The sequence below is a fragment of the Mycteria americana genome, chromosome 8 (assembly GCF_035582795.1).
Source record: "Mycteria americana isolate JAX WOST 10 ecotype Jacksonville Zoo and Gardens chromosome 8, USCA_MyAme_1.0, whole genome shotgun sequence".
Taxonomy (NCBI): domain Eukaryota; kingdom Metazoa; phylum Chordata; class Aves; order Ciconiiformes; family Ciconiidae; genus Mycteria; species Mycteria americana.
Window position 1 is genome coordinate 26,647,387 of NC_134372.1, and position 18,453 is coordinate 26,665,839.

The 18,453-nt window shown below is 53.5% G+C and overlaps 2 protein-coding genes across 4 annotated transcripts; one reads left to right on the forward strand and one right to left on the reverse strand.

The window, feature by feature from the left end:
- Nucleotides 1-6: 6 nt before the first annotated feature.
- PARD6A (par-6 family cell polarity regulator alpha) lies at nt 7-5,528 on the reverse strand. Of its 2 annotated transcripts, none has more exons than XM_075510287.1 (3): nt 5,323-5,528; nt 3,911-4,133; nt 7-1,079 (listed from the first exon to the last, which is right to left on the reverse strand). In XM_075510287.1, exons 1-3 carry the CDS (start codon nt 5,497-5,499, stop codon nt 295-297), a joined length of 1,185 nt encoding a protein of 394 aa, XP_075366402.1. In that variant the 5' UTR covers nt 5,500-5,528; the 3' UTR covers nt 7-294. The 2 variants fall into 2 exon arrangements, with proteins under 2 accessions (XP_075366402.1, XP_075366400.1); XM_075510285.1 differs by having other exon boundaries at nt 12-1,082; nt 5,323-5,522.
- A 4,300-nt stretch (nt 5,529-9,828) lies between these two features.
- HERPUD1 (homocysteine inducible ER protein with ubiquitin like domain 1) lies at nt 9,829-16,507 on the forward strand. Of its 2 annotated transcripts, none has more exons than XM_075510288.1 (8): nt 9,829-9,999; nt 11,251-11,328; nt 11,409-11,483; nt 12,573-12,694; nt 13,046-13,168; nt 13,795-14,142; nt 15,450-15,555; nt 16,198-16,507. In XM_075510288.1, the coding sequence occupies exons 1-8, from the start codon at nt 9,868-9,870 to the stop codon at nt 16,363-16,365; spliced, it is 1,152 nt and encodes a 383-aa protein (XP_075366403.1). In that variant the 5' UTR covers nt 9,829-9,867; the 3' UTR covers nt 16,366-16,507. The 2 variants fall into 2 exon arrangements, with proteins under 2 accessions (XP_075366403.1, XP_075366404.1); XM_075510289.1 differs by lacking the exon at nt 9,829-9,999 and adding an exon at nt 10,524-10,933.
- Nucleotides 16,508-18,453: the final 1,946 nt, after the last annotated feature.

Below are 18,453 nucleotides of genomic sequence, written 5' to 3' on the forward strand. Positions count from 1 at the left end.
AAAGGTTTTACTGTCCCTTGCAATATATTAATTGATGATGTATATTTCGATAAAACAATTTAAAAAACCCACTTGCTTGGAAGGAGGGGGGTGAGAGGCGAGGGTGCTTGGAGGGGCAGTGCGTGGCGAGAGTGGGTGCCACAGCAGGGCTCCCGGGGATGTGGGTGGTGGGCAGGGCAGCAGGCAGCCCCGCTCCACCCCTGCCTGCTGGCCCCATCACTGCCCCGGTGCTCATGACCAGCCTGGCTGTGTGGAAACCCAGCTGGCCACCAAGGGTGGCACAGGACCCCGCAGCTATAGGGTGAGGAGGGTGCCATCCTGCTGCCCACTGCCCCGGCCGGGGCTGCCATCATGGCTGCCGAGGGACTGCAGGGAGCCCCGCGAGCTGTGTGGGGACAGGCTCCGCTGGAGGGGTCCATCCATGGGGCCCCCATTGGGGCAGCCCCCGGGGATGTAGTGGGGCGCACTGTCGCTCTCGATGACCAGGTCACCCTCCTCGTCGCTGTCAGCTGTGCTGTAGTTGCTTAGGTACTGCGAGGCTGGGCTGGGGGTCTGCTGGCTGGGGGTGCTGTCCGTCGACATGCCTGAGCTGCCTGAGGCCTTGCTGCTGCGGATGATGTTGTTGCGCTGGTTGGCCGGCTTGACGGTGATGATGAGGTTGTGGCTATTGGCCACCATCATGTCCGTCACCTGGTCCAGGGACTTGCCAGCCACATCAATGCCGTTGACCTCCAGGATCTCGTCACTCACCGCCAGCAGGCCTGTGCTCTCGGCCAAGCCGCCCTTCACCAGGCGGGAGATGAAGATGCCAGGCACCTTCTCAACGCCCTGTGGGGCCACACGCATGCTGACACCGTCACGGATGTAGAAGCCCAGAGGCTTGTCAGAGCCGTGCTTGTGGAGCCGCACGCGGCGGTGGGTCTCAGGCAGGATGTCCACGTCGATGATGGAGGAGATCTGGCGGAAGTCCTGGGGCATGCCAATGAGGAGGTGAGACTTGGCCCGGTAGTGTGTGGGGCGCAGCAGCCCCTTCTTCTTCCGCTGCAAGGAGTTTGAGGCAAAGACACTGGTGTCGGACTCTGCTGTAGGGAGCAAGGGAGGACACAGGTCAGGCACCACAGCCGCCCAGGGACGCAACTGCATGCCCTTGGCCCCAGGTGTTAGGGGAGCTGGTGGGAGAAGTGCCCTGCTCATGGGTCTCACTGGCTTTTCCTCCCTGGAGCATCACCCCAGCTTTTCCTGCAGCGTGTCTCCGCTGGGCCCATCTCCTGGGATTACCCAGTGTACGAGGCCAGGATTAGTGGGATCGAGGCGGTGATTCAGCCTTAATCACACTTTAAGCCAAACTCTGCAGCTTAACACTAGAGCTGCCAGCCCTGACGGCCCAGGAGCCACGGCTGTGCCCCAGTTTGGGTTTGGGGAGAGGGACCCCTCCCTGCACAAGGGGGAGCTGTAGCAGCAGCCAGCTCCCCAAGGGCAAGTCCAGACCCATGAGACAGCACCAGAATCCCTTGTCCCTGCTGGAGCAGGGCTGTCACTGGCATGGGATGGGGATGGCTGCAGCTGTGTCCTGCAGAGCCCTGCCATCCCCAAGGACAGAGACTCTCCACCTCCTGGAGACCCATCCCAGGGCTGCAGCAGCTCTGGGACCCTGAACATCCCAAACTGTGATTTGTGCCACTGTTTCTTATTCCACCATCTGGCACCACCACACAGGGTTTGACTCCATCCTCCTTGACCCTGCCCTGGGGCTGCTCCATGGGGCCCAGCTCCGCCACGTCCCCTCCTTGGTCGCATCCACTAGCTGCTGGGGAGCATCCCCTGGGCCCTCTCTGGTTTCTCTCCATCCCTTTCCATGGGGGAGCCCAGACCTGGATGCTGCATTGCCAGTGCACTCCCTACAGTGCTCCCCACCAGCACCTGGACCCTGCTCCAGCCACGAGGCACTGGGGATGCCCCCAAGCCCAGGGGAGGCAGGGTTTCTCCCTAGCCAAGCCAGCCTGCCAGGATCGTGGGTTATAAATATCTCCCTGCACACACAGCCTGGCATATTTTTAGCTCAGAGAAGGGTGGCGGAGGCTTTCCCACAGCTATTTCAGCGCACGGCTCTTCTCCAAGGGGTGCAGAGCGGCTGGGCCAGGCAGGTCCAGCACCCCATGAACAAGCCTGCTGGTGGCCCCGGCAACGTGCTGGGCTTTCCCCTGCCCTTCCCGTGAGCCAAGCCCATTCCTGGCAGGGCTGCCCCACAGGGACGGCTTCACCTGATGGGGTGACAGCACAGAGAGGAACCAAGCTGCAGCCTGTGCTTTTTGACCCCCTGCAGCAGGACTGGCTGCCGCAGAGCCCACTGACAGGTGCACGCCTACATACGCATCCATGTGCATGGCTCCCTGCGCCTGATGTGTGAGAGAGGCTCTGCAGCCGCATCCCTTGCTGACCTGGACTGGTTCGACAACAGCCCAGCCCCGGGCATGACCTGGATCCATTTTAAATCAGCTGTGACTCACCCAGGGCTCACCCCTGGCCTCTCCACATGCCTCCTGTAGTGCTGCCAGCCCTACGGCCCCTCTCCCACAGGCATGGCTGGGTGCTGGGGCTTGCCAGTGCTGCCTCCTCACCCTCTTTATTGCGCTGACCACAGTGCCAGGGCCACAGCTGCCCACTCTCTGCACCATGCCGGCTCGACGTGGCAACCCACAGGCTTTTCCCAGCAGCAGACGAGGTGCCTCCGGGAGCAGGAGCGATGCTCCTGTGGCAGTCCTGGCACACCCAGCCCTACACTGGCTCCCCATGCCAAAGCCTAGGTCCAGCTGTTGGTCCAGGAACAGGGGGATGATTCAGTGCTGGCAACAGCAGCCCCGGAGCACACCCTGGGCTCCGGCTCCCTCCTGCCAGCAGCTTGGATCGCTGCTGCTGGCCCTCATGCCACGTGGTCCCAGAGGAAACGTGTCCAGGGCATCCTGCACCACCCTGATGCAAGAGCCCAGGAAAACTGGCACAGCAGTCAGGACCGGCCACCGGCATCACTCCTCACCCAGGGAATTTGTACCACTAATGTGAGCTGGAAACATGGAGTTGCTCTGGGCACCGTGCTGGGGAAACTGGGGCTTTTAGATCAGGCTCTGGCTTTGCACACTGTTGCTTGATGGTGCTACTAAAAAGAAAGCCTCAGTGCTACTAAACTGAGCGGAAGGGGACAGGCTGGTCTCCCTGGCAAAGGGGAGACGTACCACAGTTGTTTGTCACTGGGAGGCTTTCACCCTCTCTGGGATGCTGCTGTCACTGGGAGGCTTTCACCCTCTCTGGGATGCTGCTATCACGGCGATTTCATGCTTCTGTGCTAGGAAGCTGCTCTCCGGGAACACGCCACTAAGGTCAGGGGGAGCCCCTGGGCTGCCAGGGAGGAGATGAGCCTCCTCCCACCACCAAAAACTCAGTGGCACCCAGCACCCCAAGAGCTCTGCCAAAATGACAGCTGCCGCCACCTTAGGGCAGGGAGCCAGATGGGGGTCCCGGTGCAGTGCTCACCGGAGTAACACGGTGTTTTCCAGGAGCCCACGCAAGCCCTGCTGGAAAACATGACTTCAAAGGGGTGAATCACAAGGATTTGCCTTTGCTCACCAGGGCACATGGGGCTGGACTGGTGTGGGTGCCTTTGCCACAGGGAAGGGCTTCCGGGGAGAGCCTGAATGGGTGCCACGGCCCCAGCAGGGCTCTGAGAGCCTCCCAGTGCTGCCACCTCCAGATCTGTCCACCATAGTGGTGGCTGGCAGGTACGTGACTGGCTGCCACCAGCACAGGCCAAATGTGGAACCAGTGGTACCACGGGATGTGGCTCATCTCCCTTGATGAGAAGGATGGATCGGGCGCCCTTCTCCAGATCCAGTCCCTTTCTCTGGCTCCTGCTTACCCTTCTTCTGGATGATGACCCTGAGGAGGGGGTTGGCAGAGGACAGGGCTTTGTGGTAGTTGTCATCGTTGTTGATGGGCAGGAGGTCGCCGTGGACGTCCGTGTAGCCCAGGAGCACATCCACCCGTGGGATCTGGTGCACCGTCTGCAGCAGGCGGTAGAAGTCCTGGAAGCTGCCTGCGCCGGAGCGCTTCATGGCGAAGCGGCGAAATTCGGCATCAAACTACGGAGGAGGAAGAGGAGGAGGAAGAGGGTGAGGCTGGGCAGGACTGGCTCCAGCCAGCAGGACCGACAGGGCACCGCACAGAGCTGCCCCGGGGCAGGCAGAGCCAGGCACTGCCTGTTCCAGAGCTCTGGCAGCACCCATTGGCCAGAGCCCATCCCAAAAGCAAAATAAAGGGAGTGGAGCCGTTTTCCTGCCCAAACACTGAAGTGATGAGGCAGAAAATTGCCCACATGGTGGAGGAAGGACCCTCTGGCCATACTGCCAGCCACAGCAGGCACCGTGGCACTGGGAGGCCCTTCCCTGCTGCCGTAGCACCTGATGAGCAAGTGTGTTAATTATGCCTCCTTCAGTCACGACGAAGGGGAAGCCAATTAAGAACAGGCTGAGGAATGCTGAAAGGGTTGCGCTGCCCAAGGGGGATTGCACTGATCCCGGGGCAAGTGGCAGCTGGTGCACCCCAGGAAGGAGGGCACCGTGTGCCCTGCTGGGCAGGCAAGGGCACAGCTGGACAAGGGTGCAGCAGGGAAGTGCACGCATATGGGTGAGCACAGGGCTGGGTGGGTGAGCACAAGGCTGGGTGAGGGCACACATCTGGGCAAGAGTGCACCAGGTGAGCACACATCTGGATGAGCACACACATCTGTGTGAGCACACAGCCATGCGAGTGCACACATCTGGGCACACAGCAGGGAGTTCATCCCTTGCTGGGGGTGCACAACTGGGTGATGGCATAGCCAGGGATGTGCGTGCCCTGGTCAGCACACACATCTGGGCAAGAGCACATGTGGGCAGGGTGTGCACCCGCGGTGACCACGCACCCAGCACACCCACGCCGGTAGGGCCGTGCCGCACACCAGGGCTGCCAGCACTGCGCACCGGCGAGGACGCACAGATGTGCAGCACCGGCGAGTGCTCCCCGCCGACGCTCCCATGGCCGGTGCCGGCCGCGCCGAGCGGGCCCGCAGCCCGGCAGAGCCCAAGGTAGCCGGGACGCCGAGGCCGCCGTGCCGGGCTCGGGGAGGCCCCGGGTAGCGCCGCCGCAGCGCAGGGGAGCGGAGCGGAGCGCCCGCACGGCCTGGCTCCCGCGCAGCTCCCCGGTGCGCGGTGCCGCCCCACGTGTGCTGCCCGGCGCGGCGGCGGCGCGCCCGGCCGTAGCCCGGCGGAACCGGCACCGGCGGGCGCTTACCTTGCTCTTGACCTCGATGACAGGCTCGGCGGAGCGCGCCGGCGTGCGGTGGTGCTTGGCCATGCTGCGGGCCGGGCCGCACCGGGCCACGCCACCGCCACCGCCGCTCCCGCGGCCACGGGGGATTTTCACCGGCCATGACGTCACCGGCGAGCAGGCCGGGCGCCGCCGCGCCATTGGCCCAGGCGGGGCGGGGGGCGTGGCCGGAGGGTTGCTGACAACGTCGCTGTGGCAACGGGGGCGGGGCCGGGCGGGCATCAGGCACCGCCCCCTCCACCCCGGCGCCGCCGCTCCCTCTGCCGGGGCCGGGGTCGGCTCCGCTCCGCCTGCGGCCGGCTGCTGCCGCCCCGCCCCGCCCCGCCCCGCCCCGCCCCGCCCCGCCCGGGCACGGCTTCTCTCCCCCGGCGGGACGCCGCTGCGCTGACCGCCTGCCCCCGCCGCCGGCCGCGCCGTCTGCGGGCGGGCTGAAGGGGATGGCACCGGGCGCAGCCTGACCCGGGAGCACCGCCCCGCACCGCGCCGGCAATCCCGGCCATCGCATCGCTATCAGGAACCTCATTAGTGGCACAATTCAAATCAAGGGGGGGGGCGCCTGCCCCTCTTCGGGGACACTGGGCTCTGACACGTGGCTGGCATCCCCACTTCATCCCCACGAGTGTCACTGGTGGGAGCCCTGGGTCCCCCCGGGGATATTTCAGCGTGTCTCCACCCCATGCCGGCAGAAGCTCCCGCCTCTCCCGCTGACCTGGGACTGCCTGCTCCCCGCTGCCACGGGTTTGGTGGCCTCTGGGCTGGCCGGCCGACGGCGCATCCCTGGCAGCAGGGGACGATTTTCAGCCTGGCCGTGTGACACGCTGCCGTGCCGCTTGTTTCCAGCTTCCTGGTTATACGTTCCCCCTGTTTTTTTTCCCCGTCCGGCACGAAAGTTTGTTATTGCTCCGGAGCAGCGTGGGCCAGGGAAGGTTATTCAGTCCTGCGATGAATTGCTTTACCAAGTGGTGGAACACCCGAATGAAAGGAGGGGAGCTGCTCGAGTTTGCTGGGTGTACGGTAAAGTGCTCACGTCGCTGTGCCTGTCCCACGCCAGGCTGCCAGGATGTACTGCCAGAGCACATCTCCTTGGGTGCTGCTGGGTTGTGTCTGCAGGTGATGCCCTCAGAATGCATCTCCAGCAGAACTGGCTCTGTTCAGGCACAGAAATGCTCAGAGACACACAGGCAGCCCCTTCCCCACAGAACCCGCCACAGTGCAGCTCTGCCTGCATGATGCTGGAGCACACTGCAAGCTCCCTGCCTGCTCGCGGGCTGCCTGCACCAGGGTCACCAACCCCAGTGCCTAAACAAGACTGAAATCTTGTTTATGGGCTGGAAGGAAGCTGCCACACCGGCCAAAGGGGCTGTGACAACGGTGCCATGAAACGTGGTTCCTACTGAATAAACACATCGAACCAAATCCTGAGAATCAGCCCAGCTTGTCTGGATCATGCCATCCTCTGATCCTTGCCCTATCCTGGCCCACAGAGTAACCTTTGGACGGCACAAAATTGCATCAGACCCCAGCATCACCACAGCACTGGGCCCACGTAAGCCAGACTGCGGCTCCTGGCAGGCTCTTCCCCTGCGTCACTGCACCTAGGCGAGCAAAGGGAGTGCGCCAGGCTGCGAGTTTGTGAGTTTGCGGGACACCTTGTACACCACGTACCAGCAAGTACGTGGTACACCAGGTACCAGCAAGTTCTCCCCTGGCTGCTCCTGCTGCACCGAAAGATTGCTACGCGGTAAAAACAAGCCTGACCACAAACAGAGCTGTAAACTCATCAGCAATTTCCCCCCTCTCAGTTTTTTTTTAAACAGAGTAATTGTGTTGAGGTCAGAGAGATAATCCTGATTTACACCAGGGTTAATGTTTATGCAGGCACCAGTGACAAAAGAAGCTTGCAGCCCTTCATCTCCAATTTTGGTAAATCGGAGTTAATTGTTCAGCAGGACGGTGGGGGTAACATGCTGGTCACACCTTCTGTTTTGCACCATGTCCCCGAATCTGCGGCTACAGAGTGAGACCTAAGCTAAGCAGACAGTATCAGGGCAGGCATTTGTTTTGCCTTAGTATCAGGAGCTCTGAATCAGCCTCTGGGACTGGAGCACGTGCTACCAACTGTCCGGACGTGTCCACTGCCTTCAGATCCAACAGTTCTTGGCTGCTTCAGGTGAGGACAGTGAGGGCCTGGCTCTCTGGGGGTCTCAGCACCCCCTGACTTGGAGGGGGGCTGCTGAGGTTTAGCATCAAAGCAACATTCAGGTTGGTGGGCGTCTTGGGAGGTTGCTCCTCCACCCCCTGCTCAAAACCAGGTCAGCACTGGGTTCAGATAAGGTTGTCCAGCACGTTCCCGTGAGTGGGAGGTTTTCCCAGTTTTCCCAGCAATGGCTGGGACACGAGATGGGCAGAGGGTGGCTCAGGTGAGCTCTGCCCCCCTTGTCCGTGGCAGGGGGGAGAAACACAGGAGTTAAAGCTCGAGGCGGGACTGGCGCTGCGACTACAGCTGCTCACCTGGTCCATAGGCCAGCAACGGCACAGGGACTCCCAGCAAAACACACAGGTAGAGCCTGAGAACCCGGCTTGATACCAATACCTCCACAGCTTTACCCTGTCCCTGCCACCCATGGGAGCCCTCTGGGCACTCTGAGCAAACGCTGCAACCGAGAGCAGCAAAGTCACCTTGACCTTAACCAGGGACATTGGCAAGGGAGGCCTTGGACACTGCATTAGTCTTTCCCTCTTCTACCACCGTTAGGTGCTGGTTGACACAGATCACGGTCACTGCCAGCAGAGCAAGAGCGGCAGATAGCTCTGATGTCTCCTTGGCTTGGTGGAGACACGGAGCTGAAGTTGGGGAGGTAAAGCCCACCTGAACACTGAGCCTGTCCAGGGACAGCTGAGGGCAGAGCAGGCGGGGAGCGCAGCCTCAGCTCTGAAGTGACTCCTGCTGCCGCAGTGCTCGTTGTGGGGAGGGATGCAACACAGGAATGGACTCTGCCAGCGTTCTCCATCCTCACCAAGGATGTAAACTGGCAGCTGCGGAGGGTTCATCAGACCAGATGTAGGCTCAGTTCATTTCTTTGTGATTTTATTTTGTCGGCTCCCAAGGTAGCACTGCCCCGTGACACAGCTCTTCCCCAGGAAGCTGTGAGGTGATGCATCCCCGTGGCGGAGTGTCTTTTCTGGTTGCAAAATCTGGCTGCAAACTCATCCATACCTTTGGGCAACAGGTCTGACTGCCAAGGAATACTGAGCAGCTAATGAAACATGCAGAGTAAGTATGTGGTGCTGACAGATAAAACTGACTTCTCACATTCCTATGATACTGTTTTAAAGTACGCTAAAACCCCCTCCTGATGCATCAGGATCATTACCACTCATTTTCCCAGTGCTGGATCACATCTCAAAGGAAGATGGGTATGAGGAAGAGGACTCAGAAGCTGCTGTTCTACTTTTTTTTTTTTCTTTTTTGGTTATCACCTTTCGCCAACACCCCTGCACACTCCTTTTGGCCCCACACGTTGTGTCCTGTCCCCATGAAGTCAGCAACAAACCTGTTGAGGTAGCTACGCACATCTGGTAAAATAATCATAGGAAAAAAATGCGATGTTTCACCTGGATCAGGCTGTGGATCCAGCATGTGCAGGGCCCCACGGAGAGCTGTGCTGCTTCTGTGAGCAAAGGGGAAAGGGAAGAGTGAAGCCAGCGACCCCTAAAACCGGCATTGCTGCCGACACTGATGTGTGGTGGAGCTTTGGCCTGAGCAGGTGACCAAGAGAACCCAGCGAACAGCCCCGCCGCGGTGCGGCAGCGAGGCCGAAGCAGGCAGGAACGGGCAGGCGGGACGTGGGATGGGTGTCTGAAGGACCGACGCGGCAGAGCACCCATTACGCGTCCCCGCTCTCTGCTCGGTGCCGAAGGGGTGGCTGGGCCGGGCCCGGTGAGGCTGCGGCGCTGCGGCCTGGCAGGCGGGGCGGCCTCGGCTCCCTCAGACCCAGCGCGTCCCGGAGGGGTCGGGCGGCCATGGCGGCCTGGTGAGGCCGCCCCGCTGCCTGCGGGACCCGCGAGCTAAGCACGCCGGACCGCCACCGGGCGGGAGGGAAGAGAGAGAGGGAGGAAGGGAGGGCAGGGGCCTGGCGCCGGCGCGCACAGCGAGACCGGGCCCCGCCGCCCCCGCAATGGCCGCCAGCCCCTCCCGCCCCGGCGGGGGGGTGGGGGGGGGAATCACCGTCACCATGGTGGCGTTGCGCCGGGCGCTGGAGCCCCCCCTCACCCGGCACCGCCCAATCAGCCCCTCCGCCTCCCGCCACCGCCTTCTCGCGGCGCCGCACGCGGGGCTCCGTCCCATTGGCCTACGTAGCAGCCCCCTCCCGCGCTCCCGCCGCGACCAATCAGCTGCAGCCACCGCGGCCCTGCAGCAGGGCGGGGCGCGGCGCGGCGGGCGCCTATAAAAGGTCGGGCAGCGGTAGGTAGGGGGGTGTTGTTGCTGGTACTGGTCCTCCGGTGGATATGGAGGAGCCGCTGGCGCTGCTCGTTCGGAGCCCTACGCAGCGGCACCCCGACCTGCGTCTCCGCGCCGCGCCTGCCTGGACCGTGCGCCGGCTCAAGGCCGAGCTGCGCCGCCTCGTACCCGAGGCACCGGTGAGTGTGCGCTCCCCTCCTCCCCCTTGCCCCTCAATGTCCTCCGCCCGCTGCGCGAGCCCCTTCCGGCCGCCGTCGCGGCCGTTGGGGCGGGGAAGAGAAGGAGGAACGACGCATCCCCGCGGGGCAGCGTCGGGAGCTGCCGCGGGGCCTCGGCGGAGCTCCGGGGGCCGCCGGCGGTTCGCTTGGCCGAGGCCTGCCGGCACCTGCCCCCCTGTCCCGCACCTGATTGCATCAGCTGCCCGGTGCTGGCTGGTCGGTACGGGCGCGGGGCCTGCTTGGGCCGTCCTGGGGGCTATTTTGGGACTCGGTTTCTGATTCGGCCGCTGTTAAATATTAACTTCCCGGGACTGTGTGTCCTGCGGGGTGTTTGGAAATGCCAGCCGCTGTCGGGGAGTCGGCTCGCACCAGCTGCGGGTGAGGTCAGTGAGTCTGGCAGCTGAGCCCAGAGGTTGGTTGTGTGGAAGGTTGTGCATGGGATGTGCAGGTGGGCAGCGCCTGGGACATCACACCTACCGCGGGGGTAGCGAGTGGGCTGAGGCACCTGGGTTTTTTTTGAAAGCTCTTTCCAAGTTGAACGAGAGGTAGCCCAGTCTGTGCATAGCAAGGTAACTGGGTTTGTAGAGATGTCTGATGGTGAAAATGCAGAAGTTTGACTTCCTTTCAAGCCATGGGTCTTGTGAGCTCACATCATGAAAGCTAGCTCAGTAGGTGTTGCATTGCTGTGCTCTGTGGCACCTGACAGACAGTGTTTCAGCAGGAGGATATGCTTTTTGCCTTGCTTTCCCTGGGAGTGAAGAGAAACAAGATCAGTATGCTTCCACTGGCTGCTGTATTGCAGTAGGAAGGCTCTAGGTGAACAGCTGCAGGGATTCATCTGATGGGGTACAACAGATTTATTTGACACCACCTCCAGTGCTGAGCAGATTAGATGGTACTCCAAACCTTTGTTTCTAAGAAACACAAATGTTTTTGTCCAGCCAAAAGAGACAGTATGTAACAAAGTTCTTTGCCAAAGGAGTGCTTTATATCCTCCTGGTGATTTAGACTTCAGTGTTAGTAATCTTGCACTTAAGTATTCAGTTGTTCTCATGTCATTAGCTGAATTTAGATATGCACAATTCCCTATGCACCTTAATGTGTGGGGTGCTTTCAGCTGCATGCCTCTGTCTGGCTGCAAGTTGTGTCAGTTAATGCTTGCATGTTCTTGGCAGAGCAAGTCATCCTATTCTTTGTTTTCTTTCTTCAAAGCCTGAAGAGGACCAAAAGCTGATTTATTCTGGGAAGCTGCTGCTTGATCATCATTATCTGAGCGAGTTGTTGCCAAAGGTATAAAAAAAATCTTTTATGCTGTGCTGAAATATATCAAGAAAAGTTATATCTTTAACATGTCTTCCATTACATTTTAGCACAGGGAGTTGCATGCTCTTCATTTGGTATACAATTTCAAGACTCCTGCAAATGTGCAAGAAACCAATGCAGAGGTACTCATCCTAAGTTAACATACTATTCAATCTTGGGGTTGTGACTAAAAATGGGAAGTATTGAATGGCTATTTTAAAGTTCAGTGATACTGCAGCTTTTTCCTACTAGTGCAATGGCAATATTACTTTGATTATTTGGTTAGGAATTTGGATTAAGATGAGTAAAGTGACTCTGGTTCATCAGTAAAGATTCTTATGGCATCTGTTAAGAAATATCAAAACTACAATCTAGTTGTAACACACTGCTTAGAGGAGAAATGCTTTCTGGTAAATTCAGTTTTATTAAATAGAATATGACCTGTCATGTCCCAGGCTCTTTTGGACAGAGGCTGTGCTTGTGGACAGATACAGTAGTTACGGAGTAGAAGCTGTTCCCATCTGTAATTGGGGTGTGAGGAAGGAAGAAGGCTGTTAGCTGAAGATGTTTTAACTGTTCTCATTAGTGACTCAGCCTGTATAGAGGAAGCCAAAGATGAGCCTTAGTGCTTGAACTGAGTCCTTGCTGGTCTTCAGTGTAAATGGCTAAAACCAATTTTTACTCTCAAGTGGATGTGCTAATGTGTCAATAGGTGTGTTTATATCATCCTTTATAGACAATTTGAGCTTATCCTAGCTGTGAGCCAGCTTTGGTCTGGATATTATACAGATGTATCACCACAAAACTACTCTTGAATTCTGTGTACAGGAGTTTGCATTTGCATACATAAACTTATTGTAGCTAAAAAGTCAAACTGTCTTGAGTTCAGTTCCCTCTGTTTCTCCCAGTTGCATTTTTATTAATTTTTATGCATACAGACAGGTCCCATCTGGTTATAAATACAGGTGTAGATCTAGTGAAAGTGAAGACTAACATCAAGTCAGTTTTACATGCCAGTCACTTTTAAAGGAGCTTTAAAATACTGATGGAGGTGCTTGTGGCATGGTGCCCAAGAGCAGTGTCAGTACTGTGGCAGTGCCTAGAGGTACCATGTGGGACAAGTGTGTGAACTGTGTAGCAGTTATAAAAGCATATTCAGCATGGTGTAACCTTTTTGTGTAAGGCTTGTGTAGTGTCCTGGATAACCTTACTAACTGCATTGCTGTCCCTAGGTTAAAGCTGATCAGCCAAAGCTCTTGTTGGAAGCTAGTCAAGCACCATCTGTATCTTCCTCAACTGGTGAAAGACTGAGATGCTCTTCTGGTGGCCAGTCTTCAGCAGAAGCCAGTAACAGGTAAATACAATTTTTACATACATCACTAAGACTTTTAAAATGTTGGCTTTGTGTTGGATGTCAGCCCCTTATGTTACAGATGCTGTCTTAAGTCCGTAGAATGAGGGCCAAAGATGATGAGGATATATATAAAAGCTTTAGTGGGCATGAAAGAAGCTGAAGGAAAATGCACTGCTCTGTTAGTTGAAAATCTTCCCTTTATTCATGTGGGTAAAGAGATGTCTTTAGTACTGTAGAAGGGAGAATTAATTTTGCATTTGGATGTACAAAATGGCAGAAGTTGTCTTGTAATAAATGACTCTTACAGTTTGCCCAGTATTTGCTAATGAACGTGTTCAAATTTTGACCAAGGCTTGAAACAACTCTGCATCCCTTCCAAAGTGTGGCTCCTGGCTTCTCTGCCTATACAACCTACAGCATGCTTCAGATGTCCTGGTTTCGGCAGATTTATGTAAGACAATACTACATGCAATAGTAAGTTTTCTGTTCAAAGCTACCAGTAGAAAGTAGAAACTGTAATACAAAGAAATAGAAAGCTTCTGGCAGTTCTTCTGATGTAGTGTGATTGGAAGACCCTTTTTTGTTGTAACTTATGCTGAATGGTGTGGGAATGTACCTCTTAACTGTCATGTGGTGCTTGGTTTACTGCTTAGGCCAGTGCTTTTAAATTTTCCAAATTGTGGATCTCTGACTCTTTTGGGAGGGCAGGTGTCTGTAGAGTAAATGTAATCCTGCTGATGAGCCTCAGCTCACTTTTTGACTGCTTAAAGTAGCACACAAAGCACTGACAAAGGTAAAGCTGAGACTTGCAGCAGCCTTCTAGACTACCTTTAGATTGCTCTAAAGATTTTTTGCAAAGTATTGAAATTATTGTTCATAAAGTAGAAGGTGCCTCATTTGACTTGCTGAAGTCACTATGCAGCTGTTGTCATGGGTAGAACTAAAACTTGTGTTTAACCCTTCTGTAGCCTCTAAACTTGATGCTTTCCACTTGCATGTGATCTGACTCTATACTTAAAGGTGGACAAATTTTTAGTGCCTGTGTTAAATGCGAAAGGATTTGACTAAGCCTTACTCTGTATTGTGTTCTCTGATTTCAGCTTGGCTTCTACTGCTGCATCTGCTGACCCATCCCGTACACGACATTCTCAGGAGATACCAGTGGCACCAGTGACACCCCCGGCTCCTCTCCCAGACCCATTTCCTGCACAAAATCATCCTGGAAACCAGAATGCTGCTGCCCAGGTTAATGCAGCAGCCAACCAGAACTTGCGGATGAATGCCCAAGGGGGTCCCCTCATGGAGGAAGAGGAGGAGGGTGGCAATCGAGATTGGTTGGATTGGCTCTACTCAGCAACACTGTTCTATGTTTTTGTCAACATTATCTATTTCTACTCCAGTGTCAGCAGGTTCCTTCTGGTTATGGGTGGCACTGTGCTGATGTATCTGTAAGTGTATGGTATTAATATTTACTACTGTATTCAGAGATGTTTCACTGAAGTACTCAGCTCTGTACTGTGGTCAGCTTTCTGGCATTTGAGCTTCATATGACTCTTGTACCTGGAAATGGTGGACCAGTCCTCTATCCTGCTATAACTCGGTATTTAGTAAAAATATAAGTATAGTCTATGCCTGGATTAAATGAAGAATGGGTGATAGTGGTTTCTGTACTAACACTTCTGGTGTGGCTGGCTTTCTTTTTTGAAAACTAGTTGAAACCTAATAGGTAGCTTTCAGTGTAAAGCCCCAGCAGCTCAGCAGTGTAGAGTGGATGTGTAGGTTCAATGTAGTAAATGACAGGCCCTTGTAGGGAAAACAAGTGTTTGAACCCTCTGTTTTGGGAAGAGGGTATCACACCTATCTAAGTCATGTACCCATGTGGGTTTCTGCTGTGTGTTGTCTCTCTGACAAAGTTTAGCAGACAAAGCTAAACTGAATGCAGTGTCCCGAGTTGCCTTTGAGTCTCTTTAGTGGGGCCGGGGGGGGGGAACTTGGGATAAATCTCTTAGAAGCACAATAAAGACAATGGGCCCTCAGTGGACATGCTTGGGATGTCTTGGCTGAGAAAGATAATCTGTCCCCTCAGATTCTTTGATCACCAGTGAAACAAGTGATGTAGGCCTCTGCATTCCTGTTGGTGGGTCTAGGAGTTGAAACGAGCAGCTCAAATGATCAGCTCTTCTAACCTCTATGCAGACTTGGAGAGTGAAGGCTAATTGCTTCATTAAAAGTCCTTAAATTTTACTATTGATAATTCTCAAGTGTAACTTTGAACAGCTTATTGTGGGTTACAAGGTGCAGGTGCTGTAGAGATACAGACCTAAGAAGGTCTATATGGCCTGTTATGTTTTGGTAAGATAGTGCTGTTTTGCATGTTCTTTGTGCCCCTTTTTTTTTAGGGTAAGTACAGAGTTACCCAGGGGTGTACATAACATGGTAAACAAGCAGGCTCTTTGTACCTCCAGCAGAATGTTCCAGCAGGCTCAGCCCTGATCAAGTAGATGGAAACCTGGATGTAGTGCTGCTTATTTTGAATGTGAGCAGATGCTCAGGCTTCCCCTCCTACCTCATGGTTTGCTGCTAACAGGAGGCTTTGAAAGTACTTAATGGGTCAGGGCAGAAAGAGACCTTAATGTGCTGAAGTTGCTGTCTGCAGCACTGAGCAGTCAGGTGTTACTTGAACTGTGTTGGTGTAACAGGAAGGAGTAATGTTTCAATTACCACTATGAATAAAAAAATCTATTGACTTTGCCAGGCACCATGTTGGATGGCTTCCATTTAGACAAAGACCATTTCAGCCCTTCCCAGGCAATGTTCTTCCTCAAGCTGCTATAAACCAGGATCAGAACAATAACGTACAGGTATTGTCTTGGTATTTTTTAAACCATGAGCATGAAACCCTGTGAAGTCTTACTTTCAGTTTACTAATTACATGTAGTAGTGAGAACTTTTCTCTAAACTTTTGTCAGAAACTATCTTCCATGGTGGAATAATTGCCAGCTTAAGTCTTCCTTTGGTGCAGCCAATTCCTCTGTTCTACAAAATATTTCAAGCTGACTTATCTTTTAGTTGCTTCTGTCCTTTAGGATGTTGCAATGGAGAGAGCAGCCTGTCACAGGCTGAACAGTATCTTAACTGAAGACAGGATTTAGACTATACCTCAGTGATAGGATTTGAGTATATAAGCCATCTTAGTGTTGCATTTCAAGCTGACACTTCTGGTTGATGTCAGTGAAAATTAATTAGTTGTAAATGTGTATAGTTCACCTGATCTGGTGCTTCATGTCTGTCCTAGACAGTGTTCTAGTGTCCTAGACACACAGCATGATTTAACCATAATGCTAGTGTGCGGCTTGGTTTTTTTGACTTTGTGGTTATCTGGGGATACTTGCAAGCTTTTTATATTCTGACAGTGACATCTGGGTAACAAACATGCTGTTTGACACCCGATTCTTCTCACTTCTGCAATGATCTCATTTATCAAATATCCTTTATTTTGGCAGGGAGGAAATGCAGGCAGAGCAGATGAATCTGAGGCATCTCCTGATGAGGAACAAGTTTTACAAGAACTGCAGCAGGCCAGTCCTTCACTTATGAGCACAGCATGGGTTTTTTTCAAGACTTTCTTTGCATCCCTCCTTCCAGAAGGGCCTGGAGTGACCCGCAACTGACTTGTCACCAGTCTCCTTGTCTGAAACTGCAATGGGATTTAGTCTACCTGAAGGAATTGGATACCAACTCCAAACCAGGAGTGAAAGTGGATTGCATTGCTTGGTCAGTGAAAGCCAGAGAAAACAAAGCTGCAAGAAGCCTTAAGTCATTACAGCCTAGAGACTAAGATGCTTGCCCTCATTCCAAAGAACTCTTCCGTAGCATTTATTAGGTACCTATGTAGAGGCTTGGCATTGTAAACTTGTGCACTAAATGCACAGGCTCTAAGCAGGTGTGCAAAAATGTTAGAGAAGCAAATTGCTGCTTCTGTGCAATGTGATTCCTGTTGGAATGTTTCAAATGCTATTTAAATTACACTGAGTGTAGGATCTCAAATTGCTAGATATGCATTAGCAAGCTTTTAGGAAAGATCCATTGTTAAATTGCTTCAACAGTATAAATTTTCTGTGTAAATATTCTCCTATGAAGGATGTATGGTGCAATTTCCTTGTTGGACAAAGCGGAGGACTGTAAGACAATGACCTCTTGATAAGCAATTATCTCCGTGAAATTGCAGGCTAAATTTCATATTGCCAAATTCAGATACTTTAAACTCAAGGCTTAATTTCCCCCCTGCCAAATCATGGGAGAAGAGTGTGTTCAGCTCTATCTAGCAAGAATTTATGCAAGATGTAAGCTTCTTCACTGCTTTTGGATTGCAAAGTTAAAGCAGTCTAATGCCTGTATTCAACTTTGCTCTGGAGTGAGAATGCATCAACTCTCTTGTATTAATTCATTGTGTCCCCTTTAATTTCTGATATGGTTAAGGGCTTTGGTTCTAATAAAATTTGCAGGCATTTATATCCATACTTGTATACACTGTACAGCAATTGGAAGACTACATGTGCAAACCACAGGATGGGCTGTCAACTTGTTTTTATTGAAAAATCATGATGAATGAGTTGAGATATGAGGAGAAAAGATGCTTGCAGAGCCTTAGACTCAGCTCCTTGCCTAACTGTATTCTTCAGCAATCTTTAGCATTTAAAGTGCCTTGCAGAGCTTGTAGCTTGTGTTTGCTCACTGAAAGCTGCTGGCACAAAGGCTGTGGGCATCTTGAAGCAGGTAGTTCTGCAGGTATTTGGGAAGTTTGGTGTTTGACCCCTTGAGCCCAGTGTGTGACTCCTAGTGGCTTTGCAATGCATTATCTTGGCTCAGGGATCTAACTTGGCTTGAGATGCACTGTGTCTAGGGAGAACTACCACTCATGAAACTTGTAATGCTTTTCCTCAGTGCTACCTGCAGTTGGCAGAACTGTTTGTTTAGGAGTGTCTTGTCAGGGCTAACATGCATGAGTTGGTACAAGCAGTTGTAACAGCCTAACTAGTAATGCTTGATCTTGGCACTTCACATCAGACTGATGTTAGATGTGGTTTGTTGGTGTTATCTGTGGTAGCAAGTTTAATCTTGCTGATGTGTGGTTTTTTGGCTTTGAACGATTATTTCTTTTCCAAGCATCTTTCCAAGTAGCTTTTCTGCTGCATCTTCAATCTGCTGGAGACTTGGGGAGGGTGGGTAGGACAAGGTGGTAAAATTTAGCAATAAAGTCTTTAAGTATTTAAAGTGAAGTAATTTGAGACTCCTCCCAAGTGAGTCTTGTTACTTCAGGTATATTCTGCATAAGCCTTTGAGGATGTTCTTGGAGGTAGTGTCCCCTCTTTCTTGTCCCACTAGTAGTAAGTCTACCTGTGCTCAGCACTGCATTTTGTGGATGATGGATTTTTTTCTTCAGGGTGTATCTAATCATGATGGATTTTTTTCCTCTGGGTGTATCTAGTCATCACTTGGGTGTCTCAGCAATGTGTCTAAAACAACTGAGATGTGCCTGCCTGGGCCCAGTCTTGGGAGGAGAAGGTATTTCTTGACAGCCAGAAATAACCTCTTTTGGTACTTCTTTAGGCAACAAGCACTGAGTGCTGGATTACTTATGAAACATCTAATCTGAGAAGTTACCAGAGATGGCAAAACATCTGTTGTTGTCTTGGTTTTTGCTACTCCCACAAGCAGGTAGATTGGTTTAAAATTAGCTGGAAAACTAATTAAGCATA

What these genes read in the sequence shown, in the direction of transcription:
- PARD6A (XM_075510285.1), bottom strand. Translation starts at nt 5,499, where the DNA reads ATGGCGCGGCGGCGCCCGGCCTGCTCGCCGGTGACGTCATGGCCGGTG. An exon ending in TCATCGAGGTCAAGAGCAAG is followed by an intron (nt 4,134 to 5,322) that starts GTAAGCGCCCGC and finishes CCTCCTCCGTAG; the next exon opens with TTTGATGCCGAATTTCGCCG. An exon ending in GGTCATCATCCAGAAGAAGG is followed by an intron (nt 1,083 to 3,910) that starts GTAAGCAGGAGC and finishes TGCTCCCTACAG; the next exon opens with CAGAGTCCGACACCAGTGTC.
- HERPUD1 (XM_075510288.1), top strand. Translation starts at nt 9,868, where the DNA reads ATGGAGGAGCCGCTGGCGCTGCTCGTTCGGAGCCCTACGCAGCGGCAC. An exon ending in TGAGCGAGTTGTTGCCAAAG is followed by an intron (nt 11,329 to 11,408) that starts GTATAAAAAAAA and finishes ATTACATTTTAG; the next exon opens with CACAGGGAGTTGCATGCTCT. An exon ending in ATCAGAACAATAACGTACAG is followed by an intron (nt 15,556 to 16,197) that starts GTATTGTCTTGG and finishes TTATTTTGGCAG; the next exon opens with GGAGGAAATGCAGGCAGAGC.